Raw genomic sequence first — 21,201 nt, forward strand, 5'->3', positions numbered from 1 at the left:
TGGTGGTGGTGCACACCTTTAATCCCAGCACTCTGGAGGCAGAGGCAGGAGGATCTCAGAGTTTGAGGCCAGCCTGGTCTACAGAGTGAGTTCCAGGACAGCCAGGGCTACACAGAGAAACTTTTCTTGAAAAACCAAATAAACAAACAAACAGATAAATAAATAAAATAAAAATGTGGCATGTAAGAAAGTACACATTAAGGATTCCTTTTAAAAATGACAAGTATTTTAGACAGCACCAAAATTATATTCCCAATTTCCTCTTAAGGTAAATTAAAAAGTCAATTTAGCCTGTCATTGGTCCCTAAATCCATAATTAGAGTATCAATCCTCAAATATGTTGACCCAAGGACCCTCAGAGAAGTCAATGATCTCACACGGCCCTGACAGTCGTCTCCACGGCTGGCTCTGGCACATACCTTTCACCTGTCTTTGGCACAGTTGCTCCAGGCAGGAACTGCAGGTAGCCAGAGGAACTGCAGGAAGAGCCATTGGTGTTGATTCTGAGACCGGGAGGGTTTAACAAAATCAAAGACGACTAGTCTGTGGAAAGCCTAGTTCTAGACACTCCTGGGGGATAGTAGGACCCTGGGGTGGATGGTTATAACTGGTGAAGGAAAAACACCAGCAGCCTCTGGTGAAATGTCTCATACTTGAGTAAGTCAGGAGAGGGAAGTAGTTGGTACCTTGGCCTGAGGACAGAAGAGAAGGACAGTCAGAGGGATGGGACCAGGACTCCACAGGTGAATTAGAGGAGTGAGTTTATGCAGGACATGGGCATGGAGGCTCCCAGAAGATGAAGTCATACTTGAGGCAAACCAAAGCCTCCTCATCGGGATGACATGAACCCACAAATGTGCTTAAGTGCACTTCACTGGACATTCAGGAACCCCCTTCCTTCTGTACTGTGGCCTGGCACCTTTACCTAACGTTTTTCTGAGTGCTTTGCTGTATTGATTGTTGGAAATGAGAGAGTTCCAGGAAGCTTATGAGCTGAGCTTTGAAGGGGGAAATCCCCACTTCTCGGCTGGAGGTAACAGAAGTTCTGAGATGTGAGGCCCTAATTAATACTCTGGAGAAGGACCTTTATTTTAACAGGAAGTATGGACGCACCTGTCTATTGGCAGAGCTGGCTCTGTGGAACTATCAAGTCCAATAGTGCTGAACTAACCAGCCCCCTGTGACTTGGAAGCTGAATGATTTGTCTCACCCTGCTGTGCAACATTGAACAAATTGTCAACCTCTCTGCCGGAGCTTCCTGTGCCATGTGAGGCAGCCAGGGGAGCTGATTATGCATGGACACCACAGAGGTGTGAATAAGTGAGGTGACTTGGCCTGGTAAGGACGGCAATGCAGGCACACTTGTCAGTCCATCACCTGAAAACGGGTTGGATATGGTGGCACATACTTTTAATTTCAGTATTCAGGAGGATGAGGCAGGAGGATGCTGAGTTAGAAACTAGCCTAAGCTACACAGAGACCTTTCCTTAAAAAAGGGACTGTCTGTCCTTTAGGCCAGGGTTTGTCTTGTTAGAAAATAATCAAAAAGGAGTACACCACAGTGTTTTTGGGAAATGCAAAGAAGCCAGATCTCTTCTTTGCAGGTAAGATCTCTGTAGGGTTTCAACTCTGCCCAGAAACATGCATGGGAAATACACAAATGAATGGGTGTAGCTGTGTTCTAATAAAACTTTATTTAAAAAAGAAACCAGCAGAGGGCCCACTTTGTGGTTTTAAGGACATTGTATAGTCTCAGAACAGAGGCCTTTCTTGTCCATTTTCTGGTTTGTCTCTTTTTCATGTTTTGTCAGTGGAACCTTTGCAAGACTTACTGTTTGATTCCTGAGTGAATCTGGTTTGGTGAGGACAGTGAGGAAGATGAGTCGCTGCATGGCTTGCCCAGGTTTGCACAGAGCCCCTGTTCTTCTGGTTGCTTAGGTCTTGAGATAGGCATTGATGAGGATAATAGGTATAGTATAAGATTAATCTGAAAACCAAGTTTTTCAATTAGGGCTAGAAAAAAATCCCAGTGACAATTATCCTTAAGGAAGAGGGGAACACCTCAAACTTTTAACTGCCTTAGGAAATATCTATTATGTTAATATATTTATTATTTGTTTATTAATTCTTCAGACAGAGTCTCTCTTTGTAGCCAAGAGCTGCCTCCTCCTCACACTCTTTCCTTCCTTCTTCCTCCCTTCCCCCCTCCCTTCTTCATCTTGAATAGGGTCTCACTATGTAGCCCAAGCTGTCCTTCCTGAAACTCTTGAGTTCTGGGATTTCAGAACTATTCTCATCTGCAGACCCATTGGCTCTAAGGAGCCTCTTTGACTGACACATGGTCACCTCTTGCCTATGTGTTCTTTGTGTTTCCAGGCTTTAGATGACTGCCACTGAGTCATTACCTAATCCCTTGGCCTCTCACTTCCCACTGGCTGTCTTCCTAGTGTTTTCTAACAGATTAGCCCTTCTGTAGTCAGAAAAGACAAGTAGAATTATACTCAATGTTTCAAGTTGGTTGAAGCCAGGAGAGTGCTGGAACTGTAGGTGGTTCACGCCATCCGAGTTTTCCTTGTCTACCAGTGGCGTGTGGCTGCAGTTTTATGTAACATTTGGAATAAACCCTATATTATAAAGACGGTTTACAATTAAGAGTAAAGATTCTGGAGCCAACCTGCCTGTTCAAAACCTTAGCTCAATGCATCCCTACCTGCATGGCCTCTGTCTCTCTGTGTCTCAGTTTCTTCAGTGGAAATAATAGAGCTCATCACACCTACCTTATAGAGATATTTTATTTGTTCTTGTTGTTTTGAGACAGGATCTCACATAACCCAGGCTGGCTTTGAATTCTTCTATGTTGTTAAAATTGGCCTTGAACTCCTGAATCTCCTACCATCATCATCATCACCATTATAATAGTTTCTTTCTTTTTTTTTTAAATAGAGGCTCTTACTATGTAGCCGAGGCTGGCCTCAAAATCACTTAGTCTCCTGAGTTTTGAAATTATAGGCATTCACACCCACACCTTTTTTTATCATCATTATTGTATCTTATGTTTAGGCCTTCCTCCATTAACTATATAATCAATCATTCATTCATTTATTCATTCACCCATTTATATGTTACTCTATCATTCATTCTACAACTGCCTGGTATTGCCTACCGTGAGCTAGATCCTATGATAGTAGATCACTATACACATCACTCACAATTTGAGAAAATATTTGTAAAATTATAAGTGACAGTAAGCTTTCAGAAGGAAATGTATTTGAATCAATACATTCAAATACTGGGTAGGGCGGAGAGGGGTGTTCCTTAAGCTGCAAAGTTAGGCTGTGGAGACCTTTCAGAGGACAGGGCTTTTAGGCCAGGACCAGAAGAAGCATAAGTGGCCAGCCAGAAATGAAAAAATGTTGATGATTTAGATAAACCAGTCACGCTGAGCTGATCCTTGAGATGTCACATTGTGTTCCGTAGCTATTGATAATTATTATATATCAATTAAAATGAAAAAGAATAGAGAAGCCATCTATTTGAAAATCAGAGGTGAGCAATTTAGGAAAAAAACAAAACAAAACAAAAAAACCCAACCAAACAAAAAAACCCTCCTAAAAGTTCCTAAGGAAAAACCTGAAAATCTACAACTCTACAACTAACCCAAAAACCTCCAGAATGGCCAAAGGCCCTGGGGCTGGAAGGTGCATGCGATATTTGAAGATCTAAGTGAGGACCAGTGTGGGAGAGACAGTGACAGTAGCCCATGCCCTCTGAGTGACAGACCCTGAGCTGGTAAGGATTCCAAAGAGAGGCTGATCTGGAGTGGTGGCTGGCTTGTTGGTGTGACCTCTTTGATCTCCAATGTTGGTGAACAACTTCTCTTGCCTTTTGAACCAAAATCCATTGGGAAAACACCAGGGTTGGCAATGGTTTCCTGATTTTCTGCCTCTTTGGGTCCTTGAGTAGGGAGAGATGTGTACGGAGGTAATGACTGGAAGGAGTCATTGTTTCTGGGGACATGAGCTCATCCAAAGTAAACAAATTATGACGACTCTGAAGCAAAGCTTGTGTCTAAATGTTTGCCAGAGATTTAGAAATAAAATATTCTGAATATATGAGCCTTACCTTATTTTCTGCCCAAAGCCAGGAAGTACGTCCCTGAGAGATGGAAAAAGTCAAAGGTCAAATCTCTCCAAACTTTCCATGTTGAAAAGAGGCCTTAATCTCAGCACTCATGACGCAGAGGCAGGAAAACCTCTGTGAGTTTGAGGCCATCTGGACTGTATAATGAGTGCCAGGAGAACCAAGGCTACAAAAACAAACTAAACCAAATCAACCAAACAAACAACCCCGCCAAACACAAACAAACAAAAAATATGCCAACCAGGATTAGCCAGGATTCCTGAGAGGGAGAATAGGAAAGCAAAGCCAATACAGACAAGTACATATGATGCCAGAGTTCACAGAGATGGACAGGAGAGTGTTACTTCAGGGTCCCTCTGGGCACATCCAGGGGAGTGTAGCCTGGAAGGAGGGGGAGGAAGCCAAGTCAGTGCGATGCTGGTCCTCTCTCTGGGTCCATAGACTTCAGCCCCGCTCGGTAACATTCTGTAAACCTAACCCTCGGGCCTCTCCTCCATAGTGTGAAGATAGGAAGGGGATAATTCCAACCTTACAGAGTTGTAGGGGCACGCGGTAAGATGAGGGCCTACCAGAGACATCACAGAAGTTAGTGGTTTTCTCTGAAAGAGTGGAACCCAGGGCTGCAGCAGCAGCACGACCTGGGCCCTGGTTAGGAACCTGAGTCAGAAACTGGGAACGTGTCCCAGAAATTCGTATTACTAACCTTCAGATGATTCTATATTTAGAAGATATGCAATGGTTAGTTAATCTGAATTTCAAACAATCAATACATTGTGGTATGAGTGTATGCCAAATATTGGGTAGAGCCTACTTATACAACAGCATTCCACAGTTCCCTGAAACGTAGAGGCGAAAGCACATTTTGTGTCCTGGGGTAGCTCATGTTTGCCCACCACTGGATGGCTGTGTCTAGCATGACCAGTGAATAGAGAGGAGGCCCCGGGAATCTCGATGTCCTTTAAGGGGAGAACAGACAAGCAAGCAGCGAGCCAGCTCCAGATACTGGACATTTTGGGCATGGCCTGACCTTTAACAAGAAAGCCGTTGCCTGAAGCTAGCTGAGAACATTTCCTTTTGAGCTATGATGATCCAGTTCCTGAAAGGAAAAACCTTGGTGTCTCTCAGGGAATTCAGTGTAGTCTGTAAACACGTGTGTTGGTAACGGCGTTATCAGTACTTAGTCACAGTGTGTCTTTGTAAGGAGAACTGTCTCAGAGACTTCTCACGCCTGCCACCTCACACGTGGCAACGCCTTGTGAGAGGGACTGAGAGTTTCTCTTTCTCTCCCTTTTCTCTTGAGACAGGCTCTCATGCAGCCCAGGCTGGCCTCAGACTTGCCGCAGCCCAGGCTGGCCTCAGACTCGCCACAGCCCAGGCTGGCCTCAGACTCGCCGCATGACCGTGGCTTGTCGGAACGTCTGTTCTCCCAGATCCACTTCACCGTGTTGAGTTACTCTTCCGCACCCGGCTGGCAAAGAGGGATTCATTCTTGGTTTAGAGCAGAGGAAACTGAAGTTCAAAGCGTTAAAGCAACTGACTTCAGGTCCTGTAATTCGCTATGTCAAAGGCAAGATTAGAAGCAGGCGGGAGAGCGCCCCCTGTGTCCAGGAGAAGGAGCTCATGCCACCTCCTGTGCTGCCAAGCATGGCTGCTGACACAGGGTCCTGGGTGTTCACGGGCCGCTGCTTTCCTTAGGTCATGGGAGTAAAGGAAAAGTCAGTGTGCAATTTGAGTCACTTTTTTCCGTGGTGACATAGTTTAGTTTTCCTTTGAAAACAGCAAGGTTGAGTGTACTCGCCTCCAGGCTCTGATGTCGGCTGGATTCAGACATCGTCATTCTACTTCTCCTCATATAAAATGCAATTGTAGTTAGCAGTCACGGACCTTTACCACATCAATTCATTTCTTTCTTTAGTTAAATAACTAAACAGTGTGTGCCCGTGTACACATTTGTTCTGGTGCACAAGCCATGTTTGTGTGCGGAAGTCAGAGGACAACTGGTAGGAATTGTCTTCTCTCTCTCTCTCTCTCTCTCTCTCTCTCTCTCTCTCTCTCTCTCTCTCTCTCTCTCTCTCTCTCTCTCTCTCTCTCGGTTCGGGGTGTTGAGCTCAGGCTGTCAAATGTGGCAGTGAGGTCCCTTACCTGATGAGCTGTCTCACCAGCCCTTGGTGACATTTTCACACAACACCAATGCTGAACTTGCATGCCTGCTTTGTTCTCAGTCTTCAGGCTCTGCCAGTGAGTTTGAAAGAGTGCTGGAGGGTCTAAAGACTTGTGTTCTGATAATTACACTTCATAAAACCATTGTGAAAAATTAGAAAAGTCTAAGAAGTAAAACAAATATGTGCTCTGTGTTTTCTCTTCCAACCATAACCATGCCAGAATCTGCATATATATATGGATACCCATATAAATACATGTATATCCATCAATTTATGTATATACATGCACACACACATGAACTTAAGTATTTTGAGGATCATATGGTGCATAGGCTATATTATATGAAGCTATCTTTTGTGTTATTTTGAAACAAGGTCTCTTGTAGCCATTGTGGCTTCGAACAATGTGTACTCCTGACATTCCTTTCTCCACTCTGAAGTGCTGGGATTACAGGGTGCTCCACCAGACCTGTCTCCATTTTGATTTATTGAGACAAGGTTTCTAACATAGCTTAACTGATCTGGCACTCACTATGTGGACCAGGGCAATCTGGCACTTGTGGTAACCCTCCTGTCCCAGCCTCCTGAGGTCTGGTATTGTTGGCATTGCTACCATGCCTGCTTGTGTGTTACTTTAGTTTACATTTTATTATGACCATCTCCCATGTTACAGCAAAGTTTTCAAAGCTATCATTTAATTTAATGGCTGCATAGTATTCATTAGTATGAGTATTAATTTATCAAGTTGTTTTCATATTACGTTTTAGATGGAAACATGCTTTCCTGTTGTTTTCATCTGTCATAAGTAGCACAGTAGTAAATGTCCCAATGGACTCTCATTGAGTGTCTCTCATAATTTTCTTAAGGTCGAGTTAAAAGAACCAGAGCATCTATATCCATGCTAATCAGCATGGTATAGGGGAAGGAGTTGCATTTTTATTTTAAACTAGAAATACCACAAATATAAGAGAGATGATGTCGCTGTGTCCTAACAGCTCCCTCTGGAGAGGGGGTGAGAAGGCTCCGTGCTAAGGACACAGACACCGAGAGTCAGGTGGAAAAGGAAACAAAAGTCTTCTTTAATTAGCAGCATTACATGGCCACCCCTCATTGGCTAGTCACAATCAGGACCTTTGACATCGCCAGGCAGACTCCAGGTTGGCTCCTCCGTGCCTGGTAGGCCTTAACTTCCTACAAGACTACTTACTTGTCAACAGCAAATCATTGAGAAGGTTTTGCCTGTTTAATTATAACCTACAACACTAGGCAGATGGCTTATTGGATAACAAGCTTGCTGTGTGAGTGTGCTGGCTAATTTTATGTCAACTTGACATAAGCTAAAGTTATCTGAAAGGAGGAAATCTCAGCTGAGAAAATGCCTCCATAAGATCCAGCTGTAAGACACTTTCTTAATAGTTGATAGTGGGAGGGCCCAGCCCATGGTAGGTGGGGCCATCCCTGGGCTGGTGGTCCAGGGTTCTATGAGAAAGCAGGCTGAGCAAGTCATGTTGAGTAAGCCACTCAGCAGCACCCCTCCCTGGCCTCTCATCAGCTCCTGCCTCCAGGTTCTTGCCCTGTTTGAGTTCCTGTCCTGACTCCCTCAATGATGGACTATGATGTAGGAGTGTAAGCCAAATAATCCTTTCCTCCCTGTCATGGTGTTTCATCACAGCAGTAGTAACCATAACTAGGATAACAAGCATAAGGACCTGAATTCAGATCCCCAGTCCCCGTGTAAAATCTGGAACAACTGCTCACTTCTGTAGATCCAACAACACTAGGGATGTGGTGTAAGGTAGAGATAGGCAGATCCCTAGAGGTCATGTGATCTCCTTCTGGGAACTCTTCTTTTTCATCTGGGACACTATGTCACTATATAGCCAGGCTGGCTTGGACCTTGCTATGCCGCCTGAGGTTGTCTGGGAGCATCCCTTCTTTAAATGCTGGAATTTCATTCACTGTGGCACCCAAATCCGGGAATCCTTGTACTCCCATCCTTGAGGAGCTATGCTGTTTGAAGAAGGCTTTTCCACAGTCTGCTGAGTCACTTCAGGAGGTTTCCACTGGAACAGTTTAACAACTTGGCTGTGACCTGAGACCAACTTGGAAACCTTGAGTTTAGCAGTTCTGAGGTGAGATGGTTAAAACCTCATTCAGACCATGTGCTGAGTTTTGACATGTGACTGAAATGATAATGTCTCCCATTGGACAGGATAAGTACCATGGTTACAGACCTTAACTCTGGCTCATGGTTATAAGTCTGCAGGTGAAGGACAGGCATTTAGAGAGTGGCATTTCTTTCACACCAACTTCATGTCCACCTGATCTTAGCACACTGTGTAGCCAGAGACTGCTTCTGCTCCCCACTAAGTCTGGGTGATTACTGAGGAAGTTGAAGTCTCAAAAGTCCCAGAGGGAGCTGATGAGCCTGCGGAGGACTCTGTGAGTAGCTCTGGTTCCTGGAGCCCATTTGATGGGCTGAGTTACTCATTGAAGGTATAGTCATTAAGCAATGTCTGTCTTCGGTCCTGGAGAAAGGTGTAATCCCATTGCTTTCTAGCTCTAACATTAAGGGAGAAATGACAGTTGGATGCTTTCCTTTGGGTGTAAGCAGTTTTCCCTTAAGAAAAGGCTCAGAGGAAATCATTCAGCTTGTGTCAAACCCTGAAGGAAACGAAGTGAAAATTTTAATGGTAGAGTCACTGTACTATGGAAGACTGAATTGGTCTTATCGGAGATCTAAATTGCAGTGAGAGGCAAGCTGTCCCAGGTAAATGGTTCAAATAATTGAGGGGCAGTTCCTCTCATAGTGATGGGCATTGGAGGGACTGTGACTCCTGCCAAGGAGCTGGTGTTGAGAGGGCGGTTGAAGGATTTGGTGCTACCAAACTTGGTTCTGGTGAGATCTCTCTTCCTGGCTTGCAGATAGCTGCTGCCTTCTGGGTCTTCATGTGGCCTCATTGTGTGTGTGTGTGTGTGTGTGTGTGTGTGTGTGTGTGTGTGTGTGGTGAAGTGGAGGCAACAATAGAGATCTCTGGTATCTTCTCTTTTATAAAGACACCAATCTTATCACGAGGCTCTGCATGTATGACTTCATTTAACCTGATAAACTTCAAAATAATCCTGTCTCTAGATAGAAAGTCATACTGGACTCTAGGCTTTAAAATAGAAATTGTCTTTAAGGGTCAAGCAGTTGTCCTCTGGGGGTGAGATGGGAGAAAATGGGTACTGTCTAGAGATAGATTCATGACGGTCATAGTAAGCCATCTTCTGAATAACTGCAACATGAGAAGTGGGGAGGCTCTCAAGTGGTGTGGGTGCCTACATGGTAAGAGGACGAGGAAGAATTTCAACGGAAATGTGATTGCTTTGAAATCTTCTGAGTTCCTAGAGGAACTGGGCTTGGAGCTTTCAGGACCCTGCTTAGTGGGCCATGGGAGCTGGTGGTGGAGAGGACCCAGGAGAACTTCTCTAGTAGAGCTATGCTTTGCAGAGGTAACTGAACATGTGGTGGGTGGGTGGGGGTGACGAATGGGAGGGAGAGACTTGAAATCACACAGATAAATGCTGGTGGGATGGCTCAGTGGGTAAAGCCATCTGAAGACCTGAGTTTAATCCCGTGGGCCCACCTGGGGGAAGAAGCAAACTGATTCTTGCAAGCTGTGCTTTGGCCTCATGTGCCCTCCATAGCATCCCACCCACAATGCACATCCATGCCCGTGTGTACTCCTCTGCCCCCTCTCTTTCTCCCCCACCCCCTCTCCCTGTCTCCCCACACGCCCCCACAGTCTTGTTGGGAGAAGACAGTCCATGGCGAGCACTCAACAGTGATGTAGAAAGTGCCAGATGGAACCCTGCGCCCATGGGGAGGAGAAGCTGCGGCCTGCAGGGCTCCTGGGCAGAACTGGACTTCAGCAAGGGGAACGGAAGTGGTGCTCCAGCCTCCCTCTCCGTTTATAGCGGTGACATGGGAAAAGCACCGCTGGGTGCCCAGCACGAGTCTGGATGAAGTAGCTCTGAGGGTCTTCACCTCCCTCCAGACACCACAAGACATGCACAGAGCCGAGGCAGACACCGCAGCACCGGAGAGAAAACAGCACTCTTCCTGAGGAAAACTACACTGAGAGAAGAAGAGAGGTTGAAAGAATCTTGAAGAAAAACTCGGATTGGATGTGGGGTTGGCCAAGTTGGCCAGAAAATATCTGCCTTCTGCCACCGGCAAGGAGTTCCTTCTTAAACACCCGAAGAGCCCACTCTCAGCGAGAAACACAGGAGTATGAAAACGCGGGCGTTCAGAAATCAGACTTTCTGAAGGTTTTCCTCTCATCCTGCTGCTGTCTCATCTGCTGGCCTAGATTGGGGATCTACATTTGAAGGGGCCTGCCGCCTCCCACCAGTATCTGTCATGAAGAATTACGTCTGACTTTTGTTCACACAGTGAGGATTCATCTGGGCTGTGACAGCCAGCTGAAGAGCATGATCCTTGGCTGTGTTAATCCAAGTGTATCAGACTGATGACTGTTTTAGCATTTATTAGTAAATTTTCTTTGAATATTGCTATCAATGGTATAATTTTAATATAGCAGCAATGGTGTACTTAAAATTATCTGTAATTAATTGTAATCCAATTAAGACAATTTACACTTCAAAGGAATGAGTTAGTGATATTAAAATCACTAAAGGGTTTGTCCCAAAGGAATATTGTGGTCTTATAATCCTATTATATAGCATAAAATGCTACATGGTTAATTAAGTGGGTACAGGTTATTTTTAAGGACCTCTCACTGTGTGGATTGTTAAGAAGCAGGTAGAAGCTAAGGTTATCTGTAAATGGAGTTTTTAATTGGTCTAAAAAAATAAAAAACCTGGAGTCAGATATAGAGGAAAATGCTGGAAGATCAGAGAGAAGAAGGAGCAAGCCAAGGCCACCTCTACCTCGTTAGCTTCCCAGCAGAAAAGAGAGTGAGTTCCTGTTTCTGCCCACTTATATCCTCTCTCTGCCCAGCCATCTCACTTCCTGTCTGTCTGTATAGACCTCCAGACCTCTATGGTTAGCTAGTGGCTAGCTCCACCCTCTGATCCTCAGAGAAGCTTTATTGGTAAAAAGCAAGACATCACCACGGTTACCCACGTCCCCCACTGTGCGGTCCTCACTGTGTTTTTCCTGCTCTCCTTGAGGGCTCCAGCCTGGCTGTCCACTGTGCTGTCTGCCATCACTCTGCTGGCTTTAACCCCATTGTTTGTACTTAAATTTTGTGTTTTTAAAATCTGCTGTTTCATAAGCAAATCTGTCTATTTTTAAAATGGGAATAAATTATCTGCCAAATCCTAGAAACAGGAAGTGCTAGATGTCAATAACATTGTGGAGACAGATGGGGGTTTTGTAGCTGATTGAGCACAAGTCATGGGGTCGGGGTGGGGGTGGGATCAAGTCTGGAGTGAGTCCAAAGCAGTCCTCCTTGTGTGAAAGAACCCAAGCCGGTCCCAGGACACTCAGGGACCAGCAGTACTCCCCTGACTTTATTCCATCCCTTTCTCTGAGATGCCCTGATGGCCACCGTGTATGTTCCCTGCTCAGTCCATGTAATGCTACTTACAAGTTTCCTCTGCTTAGTGCGTGGCATTCACCTCGTCAGCCTTGGTTATGTTTTCCCTCATCAAACCCACCAACAAAGGCTGTGGGCTGTTTTTAAAGCATCAACAACCAGCCCCCAAGCTTGCCTTTGCCTCACCTAGGCCAAGCCACCATCCTCACCCTCACTCACCCAGCTGCAGAGGTGGCCTCCCGATATTCCACTCCCTGCACAGGATGTGGAGGTGAAAGGCTCAGCCTTGCTCCTGAGCAGCTGGACTCACGGGAGACTCAGGGCACCTTGGTGGGCTGTGGGACTTCTCCTGTCTTCCTCACAGTTCAAATCAAGTTCTAAACATGACCCACCGATGGTCTGACGTGTAGATGTGTCCTGTTGCTCCTTTAAGCCTCTCTTTGTGTTTTTGTTATTTCCCAAGTTCCCATGCTGGCTGTGGGCTTGGACCCACAGATTTCAACAGTCAAGACCCCAGTTGGCCTCTGATTGCTCATGTTTGTTTGTTTGTTTATTTTTGTTTCTAGATTGGAGCCTCTCTCTTTGCCAGTAACATTGGAAGCGGTCACTTTGTGGGACTGGCAGGGACGGGAGCAGCCTCAGGCATTGCCATGGGTGGCTTTGAATGGAATGTGAGTAACACCTGAGCCACTGTATTCTAGGGGTAGAAGGAGCTGGTATCAGTCCCTTTTTCATTGCTGTAATGAAACATTGGAGGCAGATTAACTTTATAAAGAAAAGATACTTATTTAGTCAATAGTGTTGAAGGCTAAAGATTAAACAACATTGTTCAGGCTCTTGTGAGGCTCCCCCTGGACTGTGTAGCCTCAGTGAGGGTGGCAAATGATGGAGGACCTCACCCACAGCAGGAGGTCCCTTTAGAATTACCCTCGGAGACACAAGGCTTTCCCAGTGTGCTCCGCTACCTCATAGGGCTGCGCCACCTTTCTGCACTGAGAACACTGAGGACTCAGCTTCCCTGTGTGATTACAGCAGTCTGTTCGGAGGACACTGAGGTGTTATGGGATCCTCAGAACCACCTTGGGTGCAGATGGGATTTTTTTAAATTTTTAAATTAATTTATTTTTTACATTCCAATCCTAGCTCCCCCTCCCTCCTCCCCCCCCCACCCCCCCCAACCTGCTCCTAGGAGAAGGTAAGGCCTCCATGGGGCATTTTTGTCTCCAGGAGCTTTCATAGGAGAGGTGCCCTTCTAGATCTCCCCAGGATCCCCCTCTTTTCCCTTGGTCCTAAAAGGGGGAGCTTCTTCCCCCAGCCATGTTAGAGGTTGGGAAATGCTACTGGACCTCCCTCCCTCCCTCCTTTTATCTTCCTTCCCACTCTTGCTTCCTCCTTCCCCCTCTCTCACTCCCTTCCTTCCTTCCTTCCTTCCTTCCTTCCTTCCTTCCTTCCTTCCTTCCTTCCTTCCTTCCTTCCTTCCTTCCTTCCTTCCTTCCCCATCTTCTCTGGATGGTATTTTATTACTTATAAACCAGTGAAGAAGGAAAAAGAGAACTCAGAGCTCTAGCTGGCAGTCTGCTCTGTGTTGATTGACAGCGGGAGTCTGCTCTGTGTTGATTGACAGCGGGAGTCTGCTCTGTGTTGACTGACAGCGGGGAGGAGTCTGCTCTGTGTTGATTGACAGCGGGGAGGAGTCTGCTCTGTGTTGACTGACAGCGGGGAGGAGTCTGCTCTGTGTTGATTGACAGCGGGAGTCTGCTCTGTGTTGACTGACAGCGGGGAGGAGTCTGCTCTGTGTTGACTGACAGCGGGAGTCTGCTCTGTGTTGATTGACAGCGGGAGTCTGGGCGGCACCCTGGGTTCTCTCCCACTGTTGGCCCAGGTGCTTTTGCCTTAGGCCAAGCAAGCAGCAGTCTATCCTAGCCACTTAGGAAGGAAGGAGGGGGGCGTGGTGGGGCGTTTCTGTAGCAGTTGAGGGTCTCTGGAGAGAGGCAGAGATGGGTAAGTTTTCCTCTGATCTGAACTCACCTCTTGTTTTGGTTGCAGGCCTTGATTTTCGTGGTGGTGCTGGGCTGGATATTCGTCCCTATTTACATCAGGGCTGGGGTAAGTGCCCACTCCGTTATCTCTCCGCACCAGCGAATGCACGTGTGAACTCGATCCTCTTCGAGTCCACAGGGCACTGTATGGCAATAAACGACAGAGGACAGTCCCGGTCTGTTTTCATTTCTAGGTTTTAAGGCACCTCCTGATTGTCTGCAGGGGCTCCATGCAGTCCAAGTTCATCACTCCTCCATCTAGGAAGGTCCCTAAGTGACCCTGCTTTACTCAGAGCCCCCCACCCCATCCTATGGCATTTCTCAGGGTGTGCTCTTGAGCTCCCTCTATGGTCCTGTTTATCCCTCCCCTAGAAGGGAAACAGATTGGGAAAAAGAACTATGTCACCCTTCATTTATGGACATCACCTCCCGTTTGGAACATGTGGCTGATCAAACATAGCTTTGTCATCACCTCCTAGGGACACATAAAGCACCTTCTGTGTGTATGGGAGCTAAAGATGATATAGGGCAAACTGTGCAGGCTGTACCTTCTGAAGGCTTGTCGTTGTTTGGTTTTTATTCCTTTTTTGTTACTCTTTGGCTCTTTGGAAGACCCGCTACCCAGCTCCCAAAGAAACCCACAGACATGGGGTCTTAATGTTTCTTATAAATGCCAGGCCTTAGCTTGGCTTGTTTCTAGGCCGATTTTTTTTAACTTAAATTATCTCTGTCTCCCCTTTGCCTCTGTTTTCTTTTTTTCCTTCTGTATATTTTACCTTATCCTCTTACTCCGTGGCTGGCTGGGTGGCTGGCCCCTGACATACTCTCACTCTGTCTTGCTCCCCCTTTTCTTCCCAGATTTCTCCTCCTGTTCATCCTCTCTGCCTGCCAGCCCCACCCATCCTTCCTCCTGCCTCACTATTGGCCATTCAGCTCTTTACTAGACCATTAGGTGTTTAAAGAGGCAAAGAATTACAGCTTCACAGAGTTACCAAATGCTGCATAAACAAAAGCAGCCCATCTTTATATCATTAAACAAATGCTCCAGCCATAAACAACACACCTTTAAATAATATCTATCACAAAGGCTCACGGATTGCTAGTGACATATTGGTCCCAGAAGACAACAGGCTAAGGGTACAGGGAGAAAAACTGGAAGTGTGGTTGGGATTTGCAGAAGGGAACTAGCAGAATGTTTGGGAAAGGCCTGCAGCTAAATCCTTTGTGTTGCCTGTGTAGAACAAGGTGACAGTCACATTTAACTGGAAAACTTCTTTGGTGCATTGATAAGAGGTTACCATTGTCTTATTTGCAGTAGATGCCCTATATAAAACACACATACATACACACACACACAGACAGATGCCTGCAGAGATAGACACACACAAACACATATGTGCCTTTGCATTCACCTTTTCCAGGGCATGCGTCTGCCTCCTTAGTTATGTCCAGTCACATGTTTATTAGAAAACATGTTGTCTATTGGATACTTTTGATATATTGCAACTGGATGCTAGGGCCTTCCTGACTTGTACTGTGTAGGGTGTGTGGAACTGAGATAAGCTAATGGTGTCTGGCTGCTTTGTAGACTTCCTGGGCTAACAAGGACTATGATTCCCTGACCACGCTCCCTGGCTCTGACGCCAGGATAGACCCTGTGAATCTGCTTCCCCTGGGCTGTCTGTTCACTTTGGCTCCGTTTCATCCCATCCAGGTGGTGACGATGCCGGAGTATCTACGGAAGCGGTTTGGAGGCAAGCGAATCCAGATCTACCTTTCCATTCTGTCCTTGTTGCTTTACATTTTTACCAAGATCTCAGTGAGTGCATTACCAGGTGTGGGGTGGGGTGGGAGGGGGGAGGGGAGTCAGGCCACTGGGTCCTTTTCTCACTATGCGCATATGCTGCTCCACCAAGAAGCAAAGTGTTCCCTGTACTGCTTCACCTTACCAACAGCAACACTTTGGCATTCTCGGTTCATCTCTTTCCTTCTAATGTTTGCAACAGTATATAAATAAATTCCTAGAGTTCTTAGTGTTTTATTCTCAACTCTTCAGCATACACCTTTAATTTTTGTAACCAATAACCATTATGCTTTTACAGCATTTTTTTTTTTTTTACGAGACAGGGTTTCTCTGTATTGTTTTGGAGGCTATCGGTCCAGTCTGGCCTCGAACTCACAGAGATCTGCCTGCCTCTGCCTCCCGAGTGATGGGATTAAAGGCGTGTGCCACCACCGCCCGGCCTTTTACAACATTTAATAAAAACTTAAAAAACAAAGTGATTTAAAAATTCAGATAACTTAATATTTGGCTTATCCAAAATTTCTTGATTATCCAAAAATGTTTTCATAGGGTTAGGACACATTGAACTAATTGTTTCTCAAAGAAAAATATTTTTAAAAGTTTTTCCCTCTTACATTATCCTCTGGTCTGACCTACATGCAAGGACTGAAAAAATTAGATTGTCTCCTTGTTCAATAATAAAAATTCTTTATAATATTATGGATGCTAGACCCTTACCAGGTGCATAGCTCTTTCTGGACAGTGACCTTTGATTCACAAAGGTTTTACATTTTGGCAGAATTATTGATGCTTTTGGTGATATTTCTTAGAGTTTGCTGTAAAATTCAAGAGAATGAAGATTTATCTTCATGGTTTCTATGTTCCTATCCTATTAAGAGTTAAATAAAATTGTGTGTGTGCCCTCACACTGCATGCATTTGTGTGTGTGTGTGTGTGTGTGTGTGTGTGTGTGTGTACACCCTGTATACACATAATGAAGGTCAGAAATCATTGTTAAATGTCTTTTTCTATTGCTCTCCACCTCATTTGTTCGAGACAAGGTCTATCACTGAATGTGGAGTTTGCCATTCAACTAAACTGGTTGGCTACCGGTTCCCTGTGATCTGCCTGTCTCCAACCCCTGCGTTTGGGGTTGTAAACACATGCCATGTCTACCTTATATGTGGGGCCTAGGGATTTGAATTAAGGTTCTTGTGTATGCATAGCGAGCATTTAATTTACTGAGCCACTCCTAGTCTTTCTCCTTAGAGTGGTACCTTTTATTTTCCCGGATTTGATCTGTGTTGTGTTAAGTTGCATATGTAAGGCATGCGTTCTTTTGTGTTGTGGACACTGAATCCTCCCAGCAGTGTTGGTTGAAGACAGCATAGTTTCCCATGAGTGGTTTTGAGCCTGCTGTCGCAGATGAGGGTGAGAGGACTTTGTCTTAGGAGGATACGAACAGGAATGCTATCCCGCTTTACACCACTTCCTGATGCATGTTGTTGGTGTCCTCACCTGGTAGAAGCTTGATTGTTGCCTCTGTGTTCTCCTTCCCTCTTCCAGGGTTAGTTTTTAGTTACAAGATGAAAAACCTGGACTTTTCAGCCCTGGTTTCACTAGAGACCAGTGTTCAGAGCCTTGCCTGGGAATTCTAGGAGTGCTGAAGAGATCAGGACCAGCTTCCAAAGGGAAGGAAGGCATAGACTATGTAAACAGTAGGGTTGGGGGCACCTTAGAAGAGACAGGACACTAAGAGGAACTGTGTCTTAGTTTAGCTGTGAGCGGGTGAGCGTATAGGACAGGAACACAGCTTTCCTTTCTGGAGGTCAGCATTCCCGTCACAGTTCAAGCTGGTGAAAGTCTGTTGGTCGCAGTTGCCATGGAAAGGGTCCTCTTTGCCCTTAGGCTGGTACAGGGACGGTCACATAAATAGTGCCAGGCCCTTTTTTCCTTCCTTATCACCTCACCTTCTTTTCAGGTTACTGATTAAACCTCCTTGGACTTGAGGGCCCCCAGGTAGTCAAGGACCAGCCCCTTGCAGCCCAGCATGAACGAAGGAGCAAGCTCTCCAGCAGCCACTGTTCCCTAAGTTGGCAAGTGAATTGTACACAGTTGCTTCTGTGTGTGAGTTCTGAGGCTCCTTTCTGGAGGTCCTGGCCAACGTAATACTTGTTTCACGATCCCAAAGAAGTCTTGAATACTGTACATGAAGATGCCTAAGCTCTGCTCTAGTTCCCACTATGGCCTTTACCCACTGCCTCTGGTTCTCATCAGCAGACTTCAGGGCTGGGATGTGCGTTTTACTTTCCAAACCATGAAAGAGGAAACTGAGCTCAAGAGTTGTCAGGTAGCTTTCTCAAAAGCCACAAGCTAGGGCTGGGGAGACGGCTCAATGAGCAACAGCGCTATCCACGTAAGCCTAATGGCTTGCTTTCCATCCCCAGGACCCACATAAAAAGCCAGATGCAGCAGAATGCATTGCAATCCCAGCCCAGGCACAGTGAAGTGGACAGGACAACTGGCTGCAAGCTTGTGAGCCTGCGAGCCTGAAGTAGCTGTTCAGAGAAACAAACAAACGAGATCCTGCCCTTGCAAATCAGATGGTGAGAACCAACTTGGAATGTTTCCCTCTGATTTCCATTTATGAATGCATGCACATCGACATGCACACATGTGCACACACATGTGCACACACAGCTGGTATACAGACACACAGGACTCCAGCACTATGATTTAAAACTGTTTAGGCTCAAAGCTTGCAGTCTCACAATTATGCCTCTGTTGAGGTGAGATGAAGCCAGAGAATGATGGAAAGGGATAGAGTGTCTCATTCTGTATCCTAAGCACAGGATGGATTTTACAGACGGACAGACTGTACCGAGAGAAGGGCTTTGTGAGGTTCAACAGGAACGGAACTGGAATATGTTCTCTCTGCCGTATAATTCTTACATTCCTCTGTAGAGAGCGGGTCAAAACCCAATCCGCAGGGAGGGAGAAGTGGTTTTATAATGCACCCTGTAACCGATGGCTAGACGAAGGCTCTGGAAGGACTGTGTGGAGGAAACATCTGCTTCAGAGGGCGGGGAAGGAAGGGCATGTGCGCAGAAAAGCAAGGCTTGTCCTTATAAATTTGGTTGGCTTTAGGTTCACTTTGTATCATATGATAACATTTCTAGAAAAATTATAGTGATTTCAGCTACACCTGTTGGGCTCATAGATACTGAGTTAGTTCCCAAACCACAGTGGTAAATATTTATATTAAACAAAGATTAACAGTGTGTGTGTGTGTGTGTGTGAGCATGTGTGTGTGTGTGTGTGTGTGTGTGTGAGCATGTGTGTGTGTGTGTGATTGCAGGTACATGTTAGCAGTGGCAAAGAGCCTCAGTCGTGGCTGCCATCTTGTGATCATGCCTCTTTGTCACTCCATGAATTTTATTGGCTCACTTGAACACCTGCCGCACAATATGTTAGAGGCATTTTGTTCTGTGATATTTCCTGACATGGAATATCTCATTCAAATACATACAATCAGTTGAGATAAAGCTTCAGATTTTATGAATCACCTGACAACTGGATGTCTTGGTTTCTATTTCCCGGAGCTGTTATCACAGATCATGACTGCAATAAACTTTTTACAGCAACTCTGCTGCACATTTTGGGTCTTTGGGTGGAGATAAGAGCTTTTGCTCTTGTTTAATGTGTGATGCTTATGACCTGAAATGTTCACTTTGACAAATGGAAGGAGAAATTTGAGTAATGGGGCTTCTCCATCTGAAACCTCATTGCCAGGGAGGACTTACTGGGTGCTCAGTGATATCTTAGTTAGGATCATAATGGGCAGGAGACACAGGCACACGCATATAGACACAGGCACACGCATATAGACACAGGCACACGCATATAGACACAGGCACAAGCATATAGACACAGGCACACATACAGGCTCAGATGCACACAGACATAGAAATATACACGTGTTGTCATCTCCCTCTTTAACTATTAAATTATATTTTCCAGTTTGTATCTCCACAATCACACTGTCAGAGGGTAGAGAGTTTTATTGTTGATACCCATCTTTCAGCAAAGTATTTAAAAATCACAAAGGCAGACAAAAAACCCTCATCAGTGGTCAGTTTTGGCAGTGATGACTTTGAAATGTATAATTTCTTTGTAACATTTAAAATTTTTAATTAGAAATATTTTCAAAAGCTTTACAGCTCCTAGGTTTAATTCAAACAGTTCCAGTTTCGGAAGTGGTCACATACATGTGGCCTGCCCTTGTGTGTTCCCTGCTTCCACTCCATGAGGGGATGTCTGCCGAGCTCCAGGGCACCTAGTGACAAGCTGTTAGCTTGCTATGTGTGCGTGACCTCCCAACACCAGGGTGTTATGTTCTAATGTGTAACTTTCTGTGCTTTTTTAAAAATCTACATACAAAAGTATTTTATTATTTTCCTTTTTTTCTTCAAAAAGACTTTTCTCTCTGTAGAAATATTCCAGAAAAGTGACCAGTTAGCTTTCAATACTTTTATATTTATTTTATTTTTAATTTTATAGACATTTTTGTTAAGGTCTTTTTGTTTATCCCCGAGCTTATAAAATCACTACATTAATTCCCCCTTCCCTTTTCTCCCTCTAAACTCCCACACTTGCTCTCTTTCAAATTCATGGCTTCTTCTTTCATTAATTGTTGTTACATGCATACCCATGCATATATCTATTCCTAAATATCACCTTCTCCGTCTGTACAATGTTGCTGCTGAGTATGTTTGCAGGACTCACCATTTGGTTTTAGATAACCAACTGATGTTCTCTTCCCTGGGGAAGACCGTCTCCTACTTGCTGCATTCCTTAGTTGCCTGTAGTTCTTTGTGTAGGGCTGAGGCCTCACGGGCTCTCCTCTCTTCACTCTGGCTAATAAGTTGAGCAAATGTTGAAAAGGAGTGGGGATAGTGGATATCCCTGTCCCACTCCTGACTTCACTGGGGTTGCTTCAAGTTTCTCTCTATTTAGGATGATGTTGACAGTGGGGTTTTTGTATGTAGATTTTATTGTTGAAAATATGTCCTCTCTAGTCCTGCATTCTCTGGAACTTTGATCATGAAGATGTGTAGTGTTTTGTCAAAGGTTTTTCCTTCATCTATTGAGATAATTGTGAGATATTTGTCTTAAGTTTATTTATGTGTCTTACAACATTTGTTTACCTCAGAATGGTTGGTTACTCCCACAACTTCTGTACCATCTTTCACTGCCAAGTGAAACCTCCAGTGCCAGTACTGGCTTACATCTTATTGAGTGTTGACCAAACGGAGAGGAGCCCATGGAAATTCCCAAAAAATCAGGCTATCGCCAAGGCTATTGGTTTCTCTCCTACGACTGACGGTAAGGTCCTGTCGCTGAAGACAACACATCTATCTCGTTGAACGTGAAGTGGACCTTCCCCTACTGACTAGTGTTTATGGTACTTGAAGGCACTCTGTACTCTGCTAGAGGAGAAAGGCAAACACCAGCCCAGCTACAAACTCTTC

The 21,201-nt window shown here is 45.2% G+C and overlaps 1 protein-coding gene across 1 annotated transcript in view; it reads left to right on the forward strand.

Annotated features, from left to right (window-relative positions):
* Positions 1–21,201, forward strand: part of Slc5a1 (solute carrier family 5 member 1) — a 63,210-nt gene that overhangs the window by 14,733 nt on the left and 27,276 nt on the right. The window contains exons 3-5 of the mRNA XM_040746880.1: positions 12,415–12,519; positions 13,895–13,954; positions 15,602–15,706. Of these exons, the coding sequence (XP_040602814.1) occupies positions 12,415–12,519; positions 13,895–13,954; positions 15,602–15,706 (270 nt within the window). The remainder of the gene's footprint in view (positions 1–12,414; positions 12,520–13,894; positions 13,955–15,601; positions 15,707–21,201) is intronic.

The sequence above is a fragment of the Mesocricetus auratus genome, unplaced genomic scaffold (assembly GCF_017639785.1).
Source record: "Mesocricetus auratus isolate SY011 unplaced genomic scaffold, BCM_Maur_2.0 Super-Scaffold_100006, whole genome shotgun sequence".
Taxonomy (NCBI): Eukaryota; Metazoa; Chordata; class Mammalia; order Rodentia; family Cricetidae; genus Mesocricetus; species Mesocricetus auratus.